General features: G+C 40.9%; 1 protein-coding gene across 1 annotated transcript; it reads left to right on the forward strand.

Annotated features, from left to right (window-relative positions):
* Positions 1-5634: 5634 nt before the first annotated feature.
* On the forward strand, positions 5635-14828 carry nus1 (NUS1 dehydrodolichyl diphosphate synthase subunit). The gene is made up of 5 exons (XM_035144187.2): positions 5635-6211; positions 7233-7364; positions 11526-11678; positions 13691-13790; positions 14039-14828. The coding sequence occupies exons 1-5, from the start codon at positions 5812-5814 to the stop codon at positions 14127-14129; spliced, it is 876 nt and encodes a 291-aa protein (XP_035000078.1). The 5' UTR covers positions 5635-5811; the 3' UTR covers positions 14130-14828.
* Positions 14829-17140: the final 2312 nt, after the last annotated feature.

Genomic DNA, 17140 nt, shown 5'->3' on the forward strand with positions numbered 1-17140 from the left:
TTTGGTCAGATTGTATTTGGATCTGATCCGGATCCTGATTGGCTGGAGGATCTGTGCTCTCATCCAAGGATTCCTGACTGTTGTTTCTGAGAAAGCACAGTGAACAAAAACAGAGACCGAGTCACATACACTATCAGCTATCAGGGTTCTTCAGACCAAACAAAACATGATCACTTCAGTTCCACTAGATTCAACCATTGCCTAAGGCCAGCAGTCAGGATTTCTATGAATCACTTTGTGACTTTGCCCACTGAACTGCCACATATTCAACTCAAGGAACACTCCAGAACCAAAATAAATAATCTTGCTTCTCAACTTTCTCTCACTACGATGAGAGGATCAGTACCAATATCTAATCCTGGACTGTTTAGTTGAGCTAAGCACAAAGTCTGGAGGAAGTGGGGAAACTGCCAACTTAGTACTGTAAACCATTAAAAGATTTGCACACCAACTCCAAAGCTTTGTTGCTGACTTTTGAGTATGAAAAAGAAAATTGAGATATTTCCACTAAAGCTGCACGTCTGCAGCACCTCTGATAGATGGAGAGATCAATTTAAAGGGTCACAACTAAACTCAAGATCAACTTTTAAGTCACTTAAAGATCCCCTCAATATACCAAGCCTGTTTGAAGACATACAAATATATAGAAACATCCTAAAATGACATTTACACTATCTCCTTCACTGATCTAATGACCATGCTTTTTTTTTGCATTTTGGAAAAGTTTAACAGCAAATGTCTCCTACTTCACTAAAATCCACAGCTTTCCCAGCTAGAGCCTTTGGACACCTAATCCCACACCAACCACCTCCTTTACAAGATCCTCTACAGAGGGCCAAACTCCATAAACATCCACATGACATCAGCGATACTAAGCAGTTACTGCAGCTATGCAGCGATGCTACCGCGTGAACGTGGCTCCCGAGGAGCATCACAAAGGACATTTAGACTAAATACATGGTGTAAACGACACCGTTCCCAGTCGAGTTTGAATGTCGGGGCTTATGGACACTTAGATGACACCACAGGAGCAGTATGGAGGAGTTTTATGTTTTTTCTTTTGTTTATTTTACTTCAATTGTATTGGCTGCAACGCTGTTTACCCCTGAAACTCCAAAAGTGTTTAGTGGACTCAAAGACTTCACCCACCCCTCCATCGGCATTGTGGTGAGTAGATAATGAGTGGATTTTCATTTTTCTGTGAACTATCCCTTTAGGACTATCAGCTGGGTGATACATTAACGGCTCAATTAGGGTCTGAGCTGTTTGTATCTGATGTTTACAAACAGCTGTTTGCCCCCAGGTAGGTTAGTGCAAACTAACACATTAACCTATAATTACTGTTCTTTGCTGACAATAAACTCGCAGAGACTACAAGTTAAGAGTTTTTTCCTCTTGTCCTGCCCCCAAGGATAGTACTGCTTTTTCTGGACAGGGCCTTGGTTAATTTGTGGGGGGCCTGCATAGTGACCTTGTAGGAAGGCCCAGCTTTGCTTTGACTCCTCAAACCATGTCATAACAACTGTGTGTGAATGGGATCAGGGCAAAACTGAAGTGTAAAGGGATTTGAGTGGTCTTCAAGCGCTGTATAAATACAGGCTAATCAGAAGGTCGTTGGTTCATCCCAGTCTTCCCCTTTCACATGTTGAAGTGTCCCTGGGCAAGATACTGATCCCTAAATCCCTGTGCCATTCTCATACAAAAAAGGGCTGCTCAGTATGCACTGTATGAACGTGTATGTGAATGGATAAATGGCAAAAACTGTACTGTAAAGCGCTTAGAGTGGTCACCTAGACCAGGAGAGCGCTATATAAATACAAACCATTTACCATTTACAGACCACACGCCATAGTTTAGACACACACCATACAGTCTCACAGTTCACACTGCTTGTCAGGACAAACAACAAGCACAGAATTCTAATTAACTCACTTTAGATGTGAGTGATAACACTGTGGTGAGGCACAGATCAGAGGGGCAACAATTTTTAGCAGCACACCCTCGATCAGGTCTTTATGGTAGAGCATACAGTAGGGACAGGGAGACTGGTCAGAGATAAGGGAAGGATGAACGCTGATAAATGTAGAGTGGTAGAAAACAGGCAATACTTATTACTTTAATAAATAATAATAAATAATTGCTTATATATTTAAAAAAATAATATTAGTATGGATATACAGGGTGTAGATTGATGAGAGAAACTGACAATATTCTCCATTCACAAGAAAGGAGGTAGGATTTCTCTTAACAATGGTGTATTGCATGATCACATATTACCTGGTTAAAGACCCTAGTCTATGTAGGGTTACATCGAAACATGAGGCACATCGGTTGTCTGGGACATTAATTCATCCTCTTCCCTTCAGCTCTGTCTCCAGATGCTTCTACGTGGGAGTGCAGAAGAAGCAGCTCTACAATTAGAAGCCGTGTTTACTGTATCTGTTTTATGGTCTAATTGGATTTTGGAAAGGTGTAAGTCTCATAAATCGTACCTATCTTGAGTTGCTTGTCTATGTTATTCATTAACAGTATTCACTAAGCTGTCATGTCAAGTGTATCTGAAAACTGTCCCCGTGATGTGAATGAGTCGTACATTCTCTGCTCTTTACACCAGTGCAGTCAACATACAGGGATTCTTCGGTTACGTAGATGCACATGTTCCCGCCCTTCACCATATCCGGGCCAAACACATGTTAAAGAACTCCTGTTTTCAGCAGGTAAACTGAACCACTCACGCACTGTTTGCCGTGATAAGATTACGAGAAGAGAGCAGAGTCCCTGCACTCACCTGGGCCTCATCTGTCTTTATGGAAACAAAGAAGGCAGGATGACTTACCTCAGGGTTAGAAGAAATCTGTAACATAAACTAAAAATACAGACGTGAGGGAGGATAGGACACCAAATACTGGTTACTATGAGCAACAAATACCCAAGCATGCTTTATTGCAGCATAGTATCTTTTATTCGGCCTTACTCAAACCCAGACACATACATCAAAATGAAAAGTGAAAAGTGATCGTAGTGCCAGTTGATCGTGGATTATGATTGCAACTAGATTACTTAGATTTACAATATTCCTACTCACGTATACTACTATCCTTGGCAATACCTATATTATTACAATTGTCAGAATAACCTGATCAACTCTATGGAGAGGAGATGTGTCGCACTGCGTGTGGCAAATGGTGGTTATACTAGCTAACTAACTCATATACAGAATTTTCAGGTTGCATTTGTTATAATCTCTTGAGTGTACATGCACATGTGCACATCCTTGTTTGTGTGTGTGTGAGTGGTTGAATTAGTGATGATGTGTGCACATGTGGTGGAGAGACAAAGAGGGAGAAAGACAGGGATTAAGGATACTGTCGTTACTGCACACACACACACACACACACACACACACACACACACACACACACACACACACACACACACACACACACACACACACACACACACAAACACACACGCTGTAAATCATATACAGAAATATAATCATAGATTTGAGGTTTGGTTTATTATAGGCCCTCACATGCATGTAGATGTGCAAATCATGTTTGTGAGTATGATTGGTTGAATTGGTGATGGTGTTTGCAAGTGTGTGAGAAAGATGGAGAGGGAAAAAGACAGGCAGTGAGGAGGTGTAACAATGTTATTTCACAGATTTTTCTACCCTTGCATTCTGTCTTAGCTTAACACACAAACACTCAATTTGACTTTACTCACCGCACTCTCTGATGTCCATATCCACACACACACATCAGTTGCAAACATTCGGTTTAAGGGTTTTATTAGACAGAAACCTATATGTAAAATGTGGAATAAATGTGGGAAATGTAGAAAAAATCATTTAATTTGATTAAATAAAAAATCCATGATCCAATTATATAACCCTCCACCAATGCCTTGCCCTTCTCTCCAAATAGAATCGTAAACTTTCTCTATATCAAAGAAAACTATAGTCATCACTTCTTTTATATTCAAGGTCTTTTTTTCTAGAAAATATGATAATCTGAAAACAGGAGGTTAACGCAATCGGTCTGTAATTTAAAATTAAAATGAATGCCATCCTGCATAGTGTTCCTTCTGTCCATATCTTCTTTAAAATGTTCAGCACTATATCCGTTGTTTCCTCTGGCATTTCTTTGAAAATAATGTTGCATAACTGATCTTGTCCCAGAGCAGAATTCCTGCTGCCCTCTAGTGTCCTTCTCATTTCCCTCCAGGTAAATTCCACATCCATGGTTGAACTGAATTCCTCCTTTTTATAATGCACCATTCTTCCCATAAGATTTGCTTTGTCCACATCTGTCATTGAAATAAGGTCTCCTCAGCAAGAAAGTGTATTTTATTAGATATCCTTTTCACACTCATCTTTTGAACCATATTTCAGACATGACCCACATCTTTCTCTCTTTCTACCGTAGAGCAAAGTTTTTTCCATGCATTCATTTTAGCTTTTATTTTTGTATTATCTTAAAATTGTTTTAATTAATTTGAAATGCTTTGGCTCTTTTTTTCTTATATTCCGTCAAACTGTCTAAGTTCAGATCATTCCTGAGGTTTCTGAGAGCTTTATTTCTTTCTTTATTGGTCAAACTACATTCATCATTCCACAATGGCACAATTCTGTTTGTTAGGACAGTTTTAGGTGTAGAGGCAGCTTCAGTTATCATGTTTGTAACTTCATTAGTGCATTCATTATTCTGGGTCTTACGTGATATGTCCTTGTGTGCTGTTTTGTTGTTGTTATTGTTGTTGTACAATGTGCTGTTCTGCAGCTGCTGTAGCACTTTGGCCCAAGAAAATTTCCCTTATGGGGCAATAAAGTATATTTGATTTGATTTGATTTGATCCACAGTGCCATCCATTTTAATGTTGTTAGTTATTTCCCCACAGCACTCTTCAAACATATCCCATTGAGCCTTATTAAAGCACCATTTATAGAAACTATGGTTAAATCAACACATGATATCTTGTTTCTATATATCTAATCTTGTATTACCATTGTTTATAAATACAAGACTCCTTGTATCTCACATTTCTTCAACCACTGTACCATAATTATCAGTATGATCACTGCCCCATAGACGATTGAGTGCATTGAAGTCACCACACCAACACACCTGTCCCAATATCTCCTTAAACACTGCTCCTGTTAAAGCCTGAGGTGAGTTATAGAAATGAACTATTTTGATAGCATCTTATGCTATTAATACCTCAACAACTGTACATCCATATCCACCTGAAGGATTTCTTCTTCTGAATAGTAGATTGTCTTTAATGAATGTGATACCACCAGCCACTTCATTATTTGATATACTATCATGTCTGACTGAGCTATATATCCTGCCATAACATCTATCAACCAACCATTACATCTGGTTTGTCTCTTACATTTCTGTCCATTTGCTATGAGGCCTCTAGTTTTCCACTGGAAGATAGTGAGTACCATAATAAAGTGATGGTAAGTGAAAGGGTTGATCATTTCTTGTAACGCTCCCTGCCCATCACTACAAGAAAAATGACTGAACCTATCATAACAAACTGTAGAGGGCAGCATTTCGCCGGTGACGTATCTAATCTTCCAATGAAGAAGAACACGTCACTGTGCTTCTGTCCAATCAGCGAGCTACGTGTCACGCTGGGGGTTCACAGGTCAGGGGTTGCTAAGGCGAAGGGAAGATGGCGGAAGGCGGAGCGAAGAGCTGCCGCCGCTGAATCGGGTTTAACAGGCAGGTAAAGAGCCCGTGCTGTACAATTGAACGCTGTCAAGTCCGTCTTCACCCTGAAGGAATAGAGACGCCGATGGCGCTGCTGTACGGCCTGTTATGGCGGTTCTTGCTGGTGCTGGTCCACGTCAACAGAGCCCTCGTCTCCTGGCTCCGAGTCCGGCTTCGGAGCTGGAAGGGCCGACTGTGGGAGCGGGCTATGACCGCGCTGCTGCTGCCGGTAGCCCTGGCTGGCTTCCCGGACCACCAGAAGAAGTTAAATCGCAACCCCGGTGCTAACGCTAACCCGGTAACTGGGAACTACGCTGTCAGTCGCCGGTCCCGGTGCCTGTCCGATGGCAGGTCCTTGGAGAAGCTGCCGGTCCACATCGGCCTGTTGGTAGCCGAAGAGGAGCCCAGCTACTCGGACATAGCCAACCTGGTGGTGTGGTGTATGGCCGTCGGTATTTCGAATGTCAGCGTCTATGACAATCACGGTAAATACAGTGACTCAGGTTTACTGAATTTCTTATGTTGTATTTGCTGCTAACTACTCAACACATTTAAACTAGTGGGGAGATCCACTGCTGTATTTATGTTCTACTGATTCAAACTAATTAATACTAATTCTGATCACTACCAGTGTATTGAAGCAGCTGCTCACTGTCCTCAGGTCCTCGTCTCCTGTGCCTGTTTGTAGTTCTATGCACCTGCACAGTAATCTTCCAACAAGACGATCTAATCTGCACTGTTGTTGACTTATCACATTACTTTCTACCACATGTTTGTGTTGCCTTAGTTTGATGAGATGAATTAGTTTGACTTCCACAGTTTGTCCCAGCTCATCTGACCGTGATTGATACAAGTAGAAAAAAGATCCTCCCTCCCACTAGAGACATGATTCACCCACTTCCCTCCCGCTGGTTTATTCCAGTAATGGCATGTGACTGTAGAGGTCAGATTATATGCCTCAGTTTTACACCAACACAGAGTTTATGGTCATGTTCTATGTATACTTTTAAAGATATAGGACTATACTATATTGGTAGGTAGTTGAAAATCTACACATGTACATGACCTCAGTTAAGGACACAACTCGTGTTTACATTAGGGCTCATACGGGCACAAACTCTTTGATTTGTATAGACTGGTTTATTCCAACAGCAACTTCATCCCACCTGATACAGCTGCCCTTTATTATCTGACTGACATTACATGTCTGCGTGGCTTTAGTTGTAGATTCTGATCACATTGGATGGGGAAAAAAACTATTAAAGTAGACTGATATTCTCACAGCAAGTTCTGAGTGCTGGTTTGCTGATTGTGGATGAGCAGAATACCAGATCTTTTTTCCCCCCTCCTGAATGTAATCATTCCAAGAAACAGCCACAGACTTCAATCTGTTGTGGTTTATCTTATGCTTGTGGCCTTTGCTGCTTTATTCTCTTGTACTTTTTTTATTTTTCTGGATTGTCAGTTGAATGAAATGCTCATCGTCCTCGCTGATGTCTCCCTCAGGTATTCTCCGAAAGAATAATTCTCGTCTGCTGGAGGAGATAGTGAGGAAGCAGCAGGACCTTCTGGGTGGAGATGGATCCAAATACAATGTGGAGTTCCTGAGCAATGGTACTGACAAACACCAACATCATGGTGAGGACTTACTGCTCTTTTGTTATTTCAGTCAGTGTGTTTACATGCACTTTGGCATAAACAGCCTACAGTCATCTTTCTTTAGTAACCTGATTTCTTAAATGGCATGTAAAGGACAAACCTGGTTTCTGTAGTAGGGGTAGGGAATGAGTAAACCTGATTATCCCAGCTCTTTTCTTCTGGTGAATGTAGATTCTTCTCTGGCAAACACCTAACCCACTTTCTAATCAGCTTTTTTCCAAATACACTTCTGTACAGACAAGGAAAGCAACAGTGTGCAGCTGAATAAAAGAAAAGATCATTGTATGAAACTTTGTATTCCTATATTTACAATGACTCGAAAAGATTAAACACAAAAGATATCCCAGACAGTTTCCCTGCTGTACATTACACTGTTATAAATAGAGTAACACTACCCTGGTAGTACTGTGAAGTTAAACAGGGAGCACAACTGATTATGTCGGAGCTTATTGATGCGACACACTCTAATCATTTAGAACTGGTGGTTATTGCACAATTGTGTCACTCACTGTACACTTAAACGTCATCTGTAAAATACATTAAACGCTGTTACACTTGCAGGGTGGATACTCTGATAAAGAGCTGAATCCCATTCCCCTTCTGGGCTTGATTCTGTTTCGCATGGTATAACTGCCCTGAGTCTCTCATTCCCTCTCAAAAGCTGGAGTGTCATACTGAGGTTTTCTGACCATATATTCTAAGTGACAGGGGTGTCTACTATTTCACTAGCTTCCAAGTAACACAGACATATCCTTCTGCTTGACAACAGCCCCTCAAAATATTTTGGATTAAATGTTTTGAGAGCTGCTCAAATCATCTCTAACCAAAATATTGAGAGGAAAGGGAATACTGTAATGAAAAGTATATGAATGAAAACATAAAGGCTGTATTCATACACTACAGGCTCAGTGTTCAGAATTTCCCTGGTCTATTGTCTTTCTATGGGATGAAAACCAAGACAGGAGTACGTCACTCCTCTGTTTGCTGTTGGACTCACTTTCCAGAACACAAAAGACCGAAACTGACACTGCCAGCTAGCCCACAGAAACCCACATACACACATTTCTGTCTCACGTTAAGATCCCCAAAAATGTGTCAGTCAGTATTACTCATCAGTTATTCATCAAGGTAGTTGTATTACAGTTTGAGAGATCTACCACAGAGGTTTCTTTGAACGCACAAAATCTTTAAATCAGATCATTTTGCATCTGATGTTAGCGAGTCTCATTAAACGTGAATGAAATTGACTCTGGACATAAAAGTTAAGTAAATTGACCATGCAGCTGGTATTTTATTTCACCATCCGTTATGTTGGACTTTCACCCAGGCTGCACTGGATGTGTGAGCGCCCATCGTCTTCGAGCTGCCACACTGCTCTTCTAGAGAGTCTAGAGCTCGAAACTAGATGCTTAAAATAATCTTTCACCACAGTTTCAATGTCTTTATCTCTCAAATATGTCACCAACATTTGCAACACTTCCAGTCCCCGTTTCAAAGTAAAAGCTCTGGAAAGCCATTGAAAAGTGAAAAACAATCCCAGAGCATGCCACAATGGCAAAACAACCGCACTGCTCTTGAGCAGAGACTAAATGCAGACACATCTAAAGTTTCCTTGGCACAAATGATAAGGTCTTGCTCTAATGTAAATTAGATGGTTCTTGATATCCTCCCCCCCTCCCCTGGAAACCTGTAGAACAGAAACCTGAAACCCCCACTGGAAATTTATTTTTAACTAAGAAAGGAAAAAGTGAAGCAGGATATCTGTTTTTTGTATCGAACACATCAATTACACTTAATTGTAATCGATCAAATGATTCTTAACCCTTTCTCTGTCAAAACAGAATGTAGATTAAATTTATAATGACATCATATAAAAATATGTATTATTTATGGCCATTTGCGAAGGCAAACCCTACATAGCACTGGCAGCAGCAGCTCCACAGCAGACACACTTCCAGTGTGAACAGCTGTCTCACTCTGTTTTACTGTGGACATCAAAGTCATGAATTTTCTCCATGATTGTAGCAAGTACTTGAAGAACAGTGCAGCTTCCTCTTGTACCACCCTACACTTGGATAAGGAGTTTCTGTCTGAGTCTGTCCATCCGTTTGAGATATTTAAATGCATCAACCTTACACACTGATTGGTCTTTTGTTAGCTTCTCGTCTCATAAACCCATCAAGTGGATCTTAGTTTCCATATTGGTTATGACTTGTACTGAGGAAGCTGTGGAGCAGGTGTAGCCAGTTTGCTCACTGCTGGCTGAGGCAGCATGTTGATCTTTGCAGTGTCTGTGCCTATAGGCATATGTCGACTTTCCTTGACCTAGAACTTGTCTGTGTGGGACAGCCCCACCTAATCCAGAGGGCTGTGTAGAAATGAGGTTTAATGTTTGCCAGGATATCAATCAATCAAATTTTAGGAGGATAGTGCACTTAGCTTTATTTAGGTACAAAATAAAATGTATAAGTCCTAATTAAATAATATAATGTTAGAGATACAAACCAATACTACACACACACACACATTCTCTCTCTTTAAATGATATTTGTCATTATGGAAATGTGTTCTGGAGCTGATCCCACCCGACGGGGCACACCTATGTTAACAATGTACTGGCAATGAAGACCTGATGACCAGGTTATGCATGTGACTGCAGACAGCCTATCTGGGGTCACCGCTCACAAAGCCACCATCATCCTGGTGCCTTAGAAGCCTGCCATGTGCTGTTTAAATCTTTTGACTCATAGCAGTCACATAGGTTTGACGGTTGTCCTGGGACCAGTTCAGCCTCCCCATAACACTAAACCCCCTCCAGTTTGCTTACTGCTCCAACCACGTTTTTCAATCTACACTATAAACCATAATGACAAAATGAAACATGTTTTAGAAACATTCATAAATGACAGACAGCAGTGTGCTTAGAGTAAAGGGATCTGAATACTTTGTGAAGCTACCGAGTGTCAGGATGCTATCCAGTACCTTTAGCTCAGCACGCCACACAATCAAGTTTTCTGGTGACACAATGGTTGTGGACCTCCTCAGCAACAGTGAAGAGGTGGACCTGCCAGTAACCAACAACATCAACATTCCTAAACATTGTGACAACCCTGCACTGTATCATTGACTTCAGAAAGATGTACTGTATGCTGTCTGTATCTCCTTCCTGTGTTGAGCATTGAGCATCCAGATCTCCTGCATCACTGCCTGGGACAGTAACAAAACAATATTATCAGTGCTTCTCTCCTCTCCACTTCGCTGTTGTTTTGATATTTGAGAAGCTAAAGTCAGGATCTTATTTCTCAGACACTATCTAGCTGATAGTGTGTGCTACTTTTGAGTTAAAGGGCACATTTCTTACAGATATTTATTTCAAATCATACTAGAAAGTGGAATACGCGAATATGCTCCTTTTTAAAAAGTCTTGAATTAAAATCAACGAAACTAAGTTCTTAAATTTACCATGAATTTAAATTTAAATGAAGTTAAATTTGCAGGCAGTGCATTAAAGGCCTATGGGAAAATTGTCCCCCACACTGTCCTACTATAAAAACGTCTTCAAAACTTAAGTACTGAGACACTGCCAGTTTTATGTTTCTAATCACAAAACAGAGAAGTATTTCAGCGCCCACCATAATAAGAGTTGTTGGAATTCTGTAAATGATCAGGAAAGGAGCTTCAATATTTCCTAACTTATCTCCTTTAGCATAGGAAACATCGGACCACACTTTATGAAAGGAAAGGAGAAAATATATAGCCCCACAATTCATTTCGGCAGCAACATTTAAGCGACACAACCTCCTAGTTGCACCTGGACACACCCACATAAATACAAAGAACAGAACAAATGTTTTATCTTCATGACATGATCCAGACAGAGTAGAATGAATGGTAGAAGTATGGACAAGCATTTACCCTAACCCGGAAATAATCTCTTATTTCTGATAGGAAGCAAAAAACTTTTCATTTTGAATTAAAAATGTAAAATTAGTGTGGACATAGCTCCACTTTAAACATGCAGAACCAGGAAATTTGATCCATCTCTCTTTGAAGATACATAATGCTCGAGTGTTCAGTCGTGGCCAGTTTAAGGTAATCATGTGTTTTGCATGTGTGTGTGTGTGTGTGTGTGTGTGTCAGTGGTGTCCTGCAGGCCTACTGTGAAGGTGTTGTCTCCAGAGGATGGGAAGCAGAGCATCGTCAAGGTAGCGCAGCAGCTCTGTCGCTCTGTGGAGAACAAAGAGAGGAGCTCCAGAGACATCAGCGTCACCATGCTGGACATGATGCTCAAAGGTACCACTTACTTACTCTACTTATTAGGGGGGGGAAACTTGTTACACTACAGGATCATCGTTTTTTTTATACTATTCTTTGCACAAAAAAAATCTTTGTGGATCAATATAATTTATTGAAAGATGCTTCATTTCCCTCCTATTCGTCAAAGTAGAAATAAGTTACCCCTTTGATCCAGCTGATGGCAGTGTTGCACCAGGCATTTTACGAAAAAGATGTCTCAGGATCTGTAGAGAGCTTACTCGGATTTCACTGCAGGCAGCCTTACTCTTGCGATGCACTTTGGTCGTCCACTTCTCATTATAACATTTAAGATCTCCAACTTAGTATTTTGCGTTGCACTTGCTGTCGCTCTGCACCACGGGCTTACTTCCGCTCTTTTTACAAACACAGAAATTGACCAAATAGGGTTTTTTGTTTATTAAAAAAATGAATCAGACAGTGGCAGTGTGCAAATTATGTAATCTGTACTTTCCTGAACCTTGTGTAACACTGGTGACTACCATGAATACACACTCTTTAGAAATGAATGATACAACTTTTCCCCATTGTCTAGGATTGAAAGGCAAACGAAAATGGCAATTAATCTTTATACTGAATCACAATACTTAACAATCACAATATGTATAAAATTAGTTAGTTAGTTAGTTAGTATCAAATCAGGAGGAATGTCTTATCGTCCCAGCCCTTCTGCATGTGTTGTTAAACAACAGACATTTCACAAAGCAAGAAATTAAGTTTCAATAATCCTTGGTGGAGAACACACTGCAGCATCACAGCTGCTTTAATGTAACCAGAGGGAACAAGCAGCTCACACAGGAAGGGCAGCATGAGCAGCAGCAGCAGCAGCTTTTCTCTCTTTGTGTCAGAAAGGATAAGTTCAGGCAAAAAACAGGAAATTAGACTTGAACTTCAGGTGAGTGAAGCCCATTATGTGGCCTGTTTAAAGCTGAATTAATTCAAACAGAAATGAATGGTGTGCAGCAAAGTACTATTTTTTTCCTGACGACAAACATTTGTGTTCTGATTTAGTGGTTTTACATAAAGTCTATATTCATTAGCTATGCTGCCCATTTTGGGTCACACCAGGCCTGGAGCCAATCTCAAACGACCCTTGGCTAGAAGCAGGGTACATCTCTGGATAGATCACAGCACTGACCTATACAGACAAACAACCATTCACCAACAGGCACTTTGAAGTTGCTGGTTAAGCTACGTGTGTTCGGACTGGTGGTGGAAACCTGAACAGGAAGAACATTCAAACTCCAGAAAGGCCCCCAGTGGAAGCGTCTTAGTGTGAGGCCACAGTGAGAACTACTGCAGCTGTAAGTTGTATCTAAGTCACAATACTATATACATATCCCTTTAGATTTGTATTTTAGAAAGAGTGCTGGTCAATATGATACAGGTGCTGCCATGTTGTCTCAACATCATTTGGAGCCAGAGTCTGCATTATCCCAATAGCAAGTCTCGGCTCTCGACCCATTTTTATTGCATTTTGTATTGGAACAAAAAAAACAGGTTTTTAGTTTTTGTTTCGTCAGCATCCCCTCTGCTAACAGGGCTGGGTTTATGACCTGTACTGCAGCCAGCCACCAGGGGGTGAGTTAAATGTGGCTTCACTTTGGGAGCTGTCATGTAGTCTCTATATACAGTCTGTGGCACGGATTCATGGCATCAGCAGATCTTGTTTCTGCACAGGCCAGTGTCACAATTACTGTAGAGATTTCACATCCAGGCAGCTGCAGCAGCTGGTATTCTTCAGGTCAGGTATCTCAACTCAAACATTTCACCCACCACTCCATCGGAGTAGGAATTTTCATATATGGGTGAACTATCCCTTTAACTTACTATGTGATGACACTGTCAAACCACTCTGGACATGATAATGACACATTGGGGTGTTAATTACGATGGTGATATGTGACTGGTAATCACTGACCATTAATGATGAGCATAACTGTCTCAGGTGAATGTTTCCTGAATCTGTTGCCTGTCTGTGCTTCTTTCAGAGTCAAAGAATATTCCAGAACCTGAGCTGGTGGTGAAGTTTGGTCCAGTGGAGAGCACACTGGGCTTCCTCCCCTGGCACATCAGACTCACTGAATTCATGTGAGTTACTGTCTGTTTCAGTGTCACATACTAAATCAGTGACTGAGGCACTGAGGTTTAAAATGTAGCTAAACAAGCAGAAGATTCAGCTTTAGATATGAACCTTCAGTTAGAATATAACAAAAAGAGATGAGAATGAAACCAACATGAACAGTAAATGGCACTGTTGAACTAGCAGTGCAGGTGTGTGTGTTTTTCTGAATGTGTAGCCTTGTGTTTGACGTGTGTGTCCTTCTCTGTGTCCTCAGCTCCCTGCCTTCTCACAGAAATGTGTCCTATGAGGACTTGTTGGGTGCCCTGCAGCGGTACTGCGATTGTCAGCAGCGGCTCGGCCAGTGACACTCAGGTCAGGAAGTGTGGGGTGCACACAGTCAGGGGAGAGTGTGGTAAATCTTCTGCAGCTCGCTGTGTCCCTCACTGCTCCTCTCCCACACTCTGTGTGTCTCCTGGATCTCTAACAGACTAAGATGGCTCTAAAACGAGGAAGTCGGGAGAGCCAGCCAGCTCACTTCCTGCCACCAGCTCTTGTCTTATAATAAACTTACATTCAGAGGACTTGTGGAACATGTTCCCCAAACTGACAGAAAATGGGACATAAGAGAGACATTGACATTAGAAGAATATCTGCACAGACTCTGTGTTCCACAAACCCTGTTCTGTCCTCTGGCTCACTGTTTCACTGTTCAGTGTCCAGCTGCTGTTTACTGCTGAAGACCCAGAAAATGACTTGCCTTCACTCAGCAGACAACAAAGAAGAAACTAGGCTTTGTGTCCATCCTTGTGAGGCATCCTGGGGAATACAGCTGCATTTTTAGGGAGAGGCTCAACTGCTAACACTATGTGAGCTGAGCAGCAGAAGCTGACCTTAGGGACTGAGAGTTAATAATGTGTAAATATGAGAAATGATGTGGCTCTGTGTTTGTCCCTGTGGCCTCCAGCTTACAGTTGTGTGATCATGTGCAGTGTTGCTTGAGACACATCCAGAGGTTTGTTCGACTGACCAAGCTCTGAAATAAAGAAAAACACTCTCTGACTGTGTATGTGTCTGCCGACAGTTCCTCCTTTTAAAGGACAGTTCCATGACAATATAATCTCAGCTCCCCCTAATAGTTACTAATCCTCACTTATCTGCCTTTGCTGAATTGGCACTTATCACATTTGACAACTTGATTATCTCCATCTGCATTACAGTCCATGAGAAGATGTCCGATGAATAATGAAATCACAAAAAACAAGTAAGTTGAACTTAAGTCAAGATTATTTTGTCAAACTTTTGTCTTGAGCAAGCTTTCATACTCTGTATGGGTCGTATTATAACTCTGACAAACATTTGATGTATTATTGTAAGTTATAATAACTTGGTATTCACCACATAATCAATAGCAGGGCTTTGGGAAGACTTCAACAACTGAGTTCTCTAGGTCAATAGAACACTGCCCCTTTGGGCAAATATAAATGACAGAAAATTCCATTGGTCTCGGCTAATAAAAAGTTTGGAAACTGCTTGTTGCGAGGTCACGCTGACGAATCTGTTCTACATGTACTGTATCAGCTTCCTCCGTCATACTCCTTCATACAATCACCATTACTCTCAATAAAACAAATGGGTTCTCCTTGGAGTAATGTCAGGTCACATCACAGTCATGTGACAACATCAAGGCGAAATTAAAAGATGTCATCGTGTAGTCAGAGAAATGAAAAGTGGCTGTGCTTGATTGTTAAACAATGTTTCTCTGAGATCAATCTTATGTGCATTCTCTTTTCTCCAGACACGAGTTTGGTCAAGTTTTGTTTTGATCTGTAGAATGGAAGTACTGTGGTTCCACTCTTGAGCCACATTAAAACAGCTGAGCCATCTCCATTCACTGAGGATGCAGTCGAAAGCCAACAAATTCTGTTTAATTCATGCTTGTGCTATGTGTTCTGAAAGTTCATCTTTTTCTTTGTGGTGCAGCCTGTTTGTTCTGTGCCGTGTGCAGACTTGAGTGTTTAATTTAGCTTTTGGGGCTCAGGTCTTTAAAATTAAATAGAAACGTACCACAGATTTTGGATGTCTAAGAAAATGTGATGCTGGAGATGCTGTAAAGATCATAACATACCTAAGAGAATAAATTTAAAGGTGCCATATGTAAGTTTTTGTCATTGCTACAAGCCAACATTATCATTCACAACTCTTACTAACCAACCTACCTTAATTCATTCACTGCAGCAGTAGAAAACAACACTAATGGTAACTTTTTATTTCCTATTCTATTGAAGTTAGCATGCTAACTAGCCCTGTCCCATCACTGCTGCTCTGAGGATGCAATCTAACCTCTTATCTAAATAAACAGCCTTCAAAACCATTTGCTACCGACAAGACACCGTGTTAGGCAGCAAACACAGTTTTATGTTTTTTGTAAGAAAAAAGCAAACAAGCATAAAAAAGCCACACAAACTGTTTGTGTTTGTTTGTGTGTTTGTGTGTTTGAGGACTGGCAGCCTGTAGAAGCATTAGTTCTGTTCATACCCTAGAGCCTCAGCATCATCATGTTAACTGTGCTCATGTGTTTTTTTCTCTGACTCTTAAATGCAGGAAGCCATCACACCACACCTTTAGACCTACTGTATACGTGCACATAAAGAGTGCACGGCTCACTGTCACTGGGACTGCAATACATTTCTTTAGTTTTTCTTTCCTCTGATCACTATGGCTATAACATAATCAAATCAGACTCAAATTGCCTCTACACTCCAAGTTACATTTCAAATCCACAGCAATGGTTTAAGCATTTTGTTGACTACTGTGAGCCACTGTGTGTTTTTCTTTGCAGTTTTCAGAAATAACATTTTCTTGCTTCAGTTGGAGCAAAACCTGATTCAAACCCTTGTGTGGACCCTTGTGTGAATTGTGACACTGGCCTGTGCAGACACACTCCTGGTGCAAACTCTTTTGTTTTGTTACAACAGAGGTTCTCAACCTGCGGATCAGAACTCCCTGAGGTGCGCGCCAAAATAGATCTAAAGCAGGATGATTAAAGACATTTTTAAAAAATTGACAAAGAATTTGTGCTACACAAGATTCTGTTACTTTCCTTAACCTTTCCCTAACTTTTGTTAGTTTTTCTACCTTGTTTTTTGCAAAGCAGTGGATTATCCCTCCTTTTCTGTTCTCTAGATTTGAAGCTGAAATGAAAAAATCCCTCTTGGCCAGTTCCAAAAAATTGCTAACTGTGGAAGATGACACATGTCAAGACAGACACGTTGATTGAGTGGTCAGTGGATCCTTGCTGTGAGGTGACAGTGACTCTCTGCTGACCTCTTTCAGTTCACACCAAACAGCATGAACACTTTAACAATAAACGGTTCCT

The sequence above is a fragment of the Hippoglossus stenolepis genome, chromosome 20, assembly GCF_022539355.2.
Source record: "Hippoglossus stenolepis isolate QCI-W04-F060 chromosome 20, HSTE1.2, whole genome shotgun sequence".
Taxonomy (NCBI): domain Eukaryota; kingdom Metazoa; phylum Chordata; class Actinopteri; order Pleuronectiformes; family Pleuronectidae; genus Hippoglossus; species Hippoglossus stenolepis.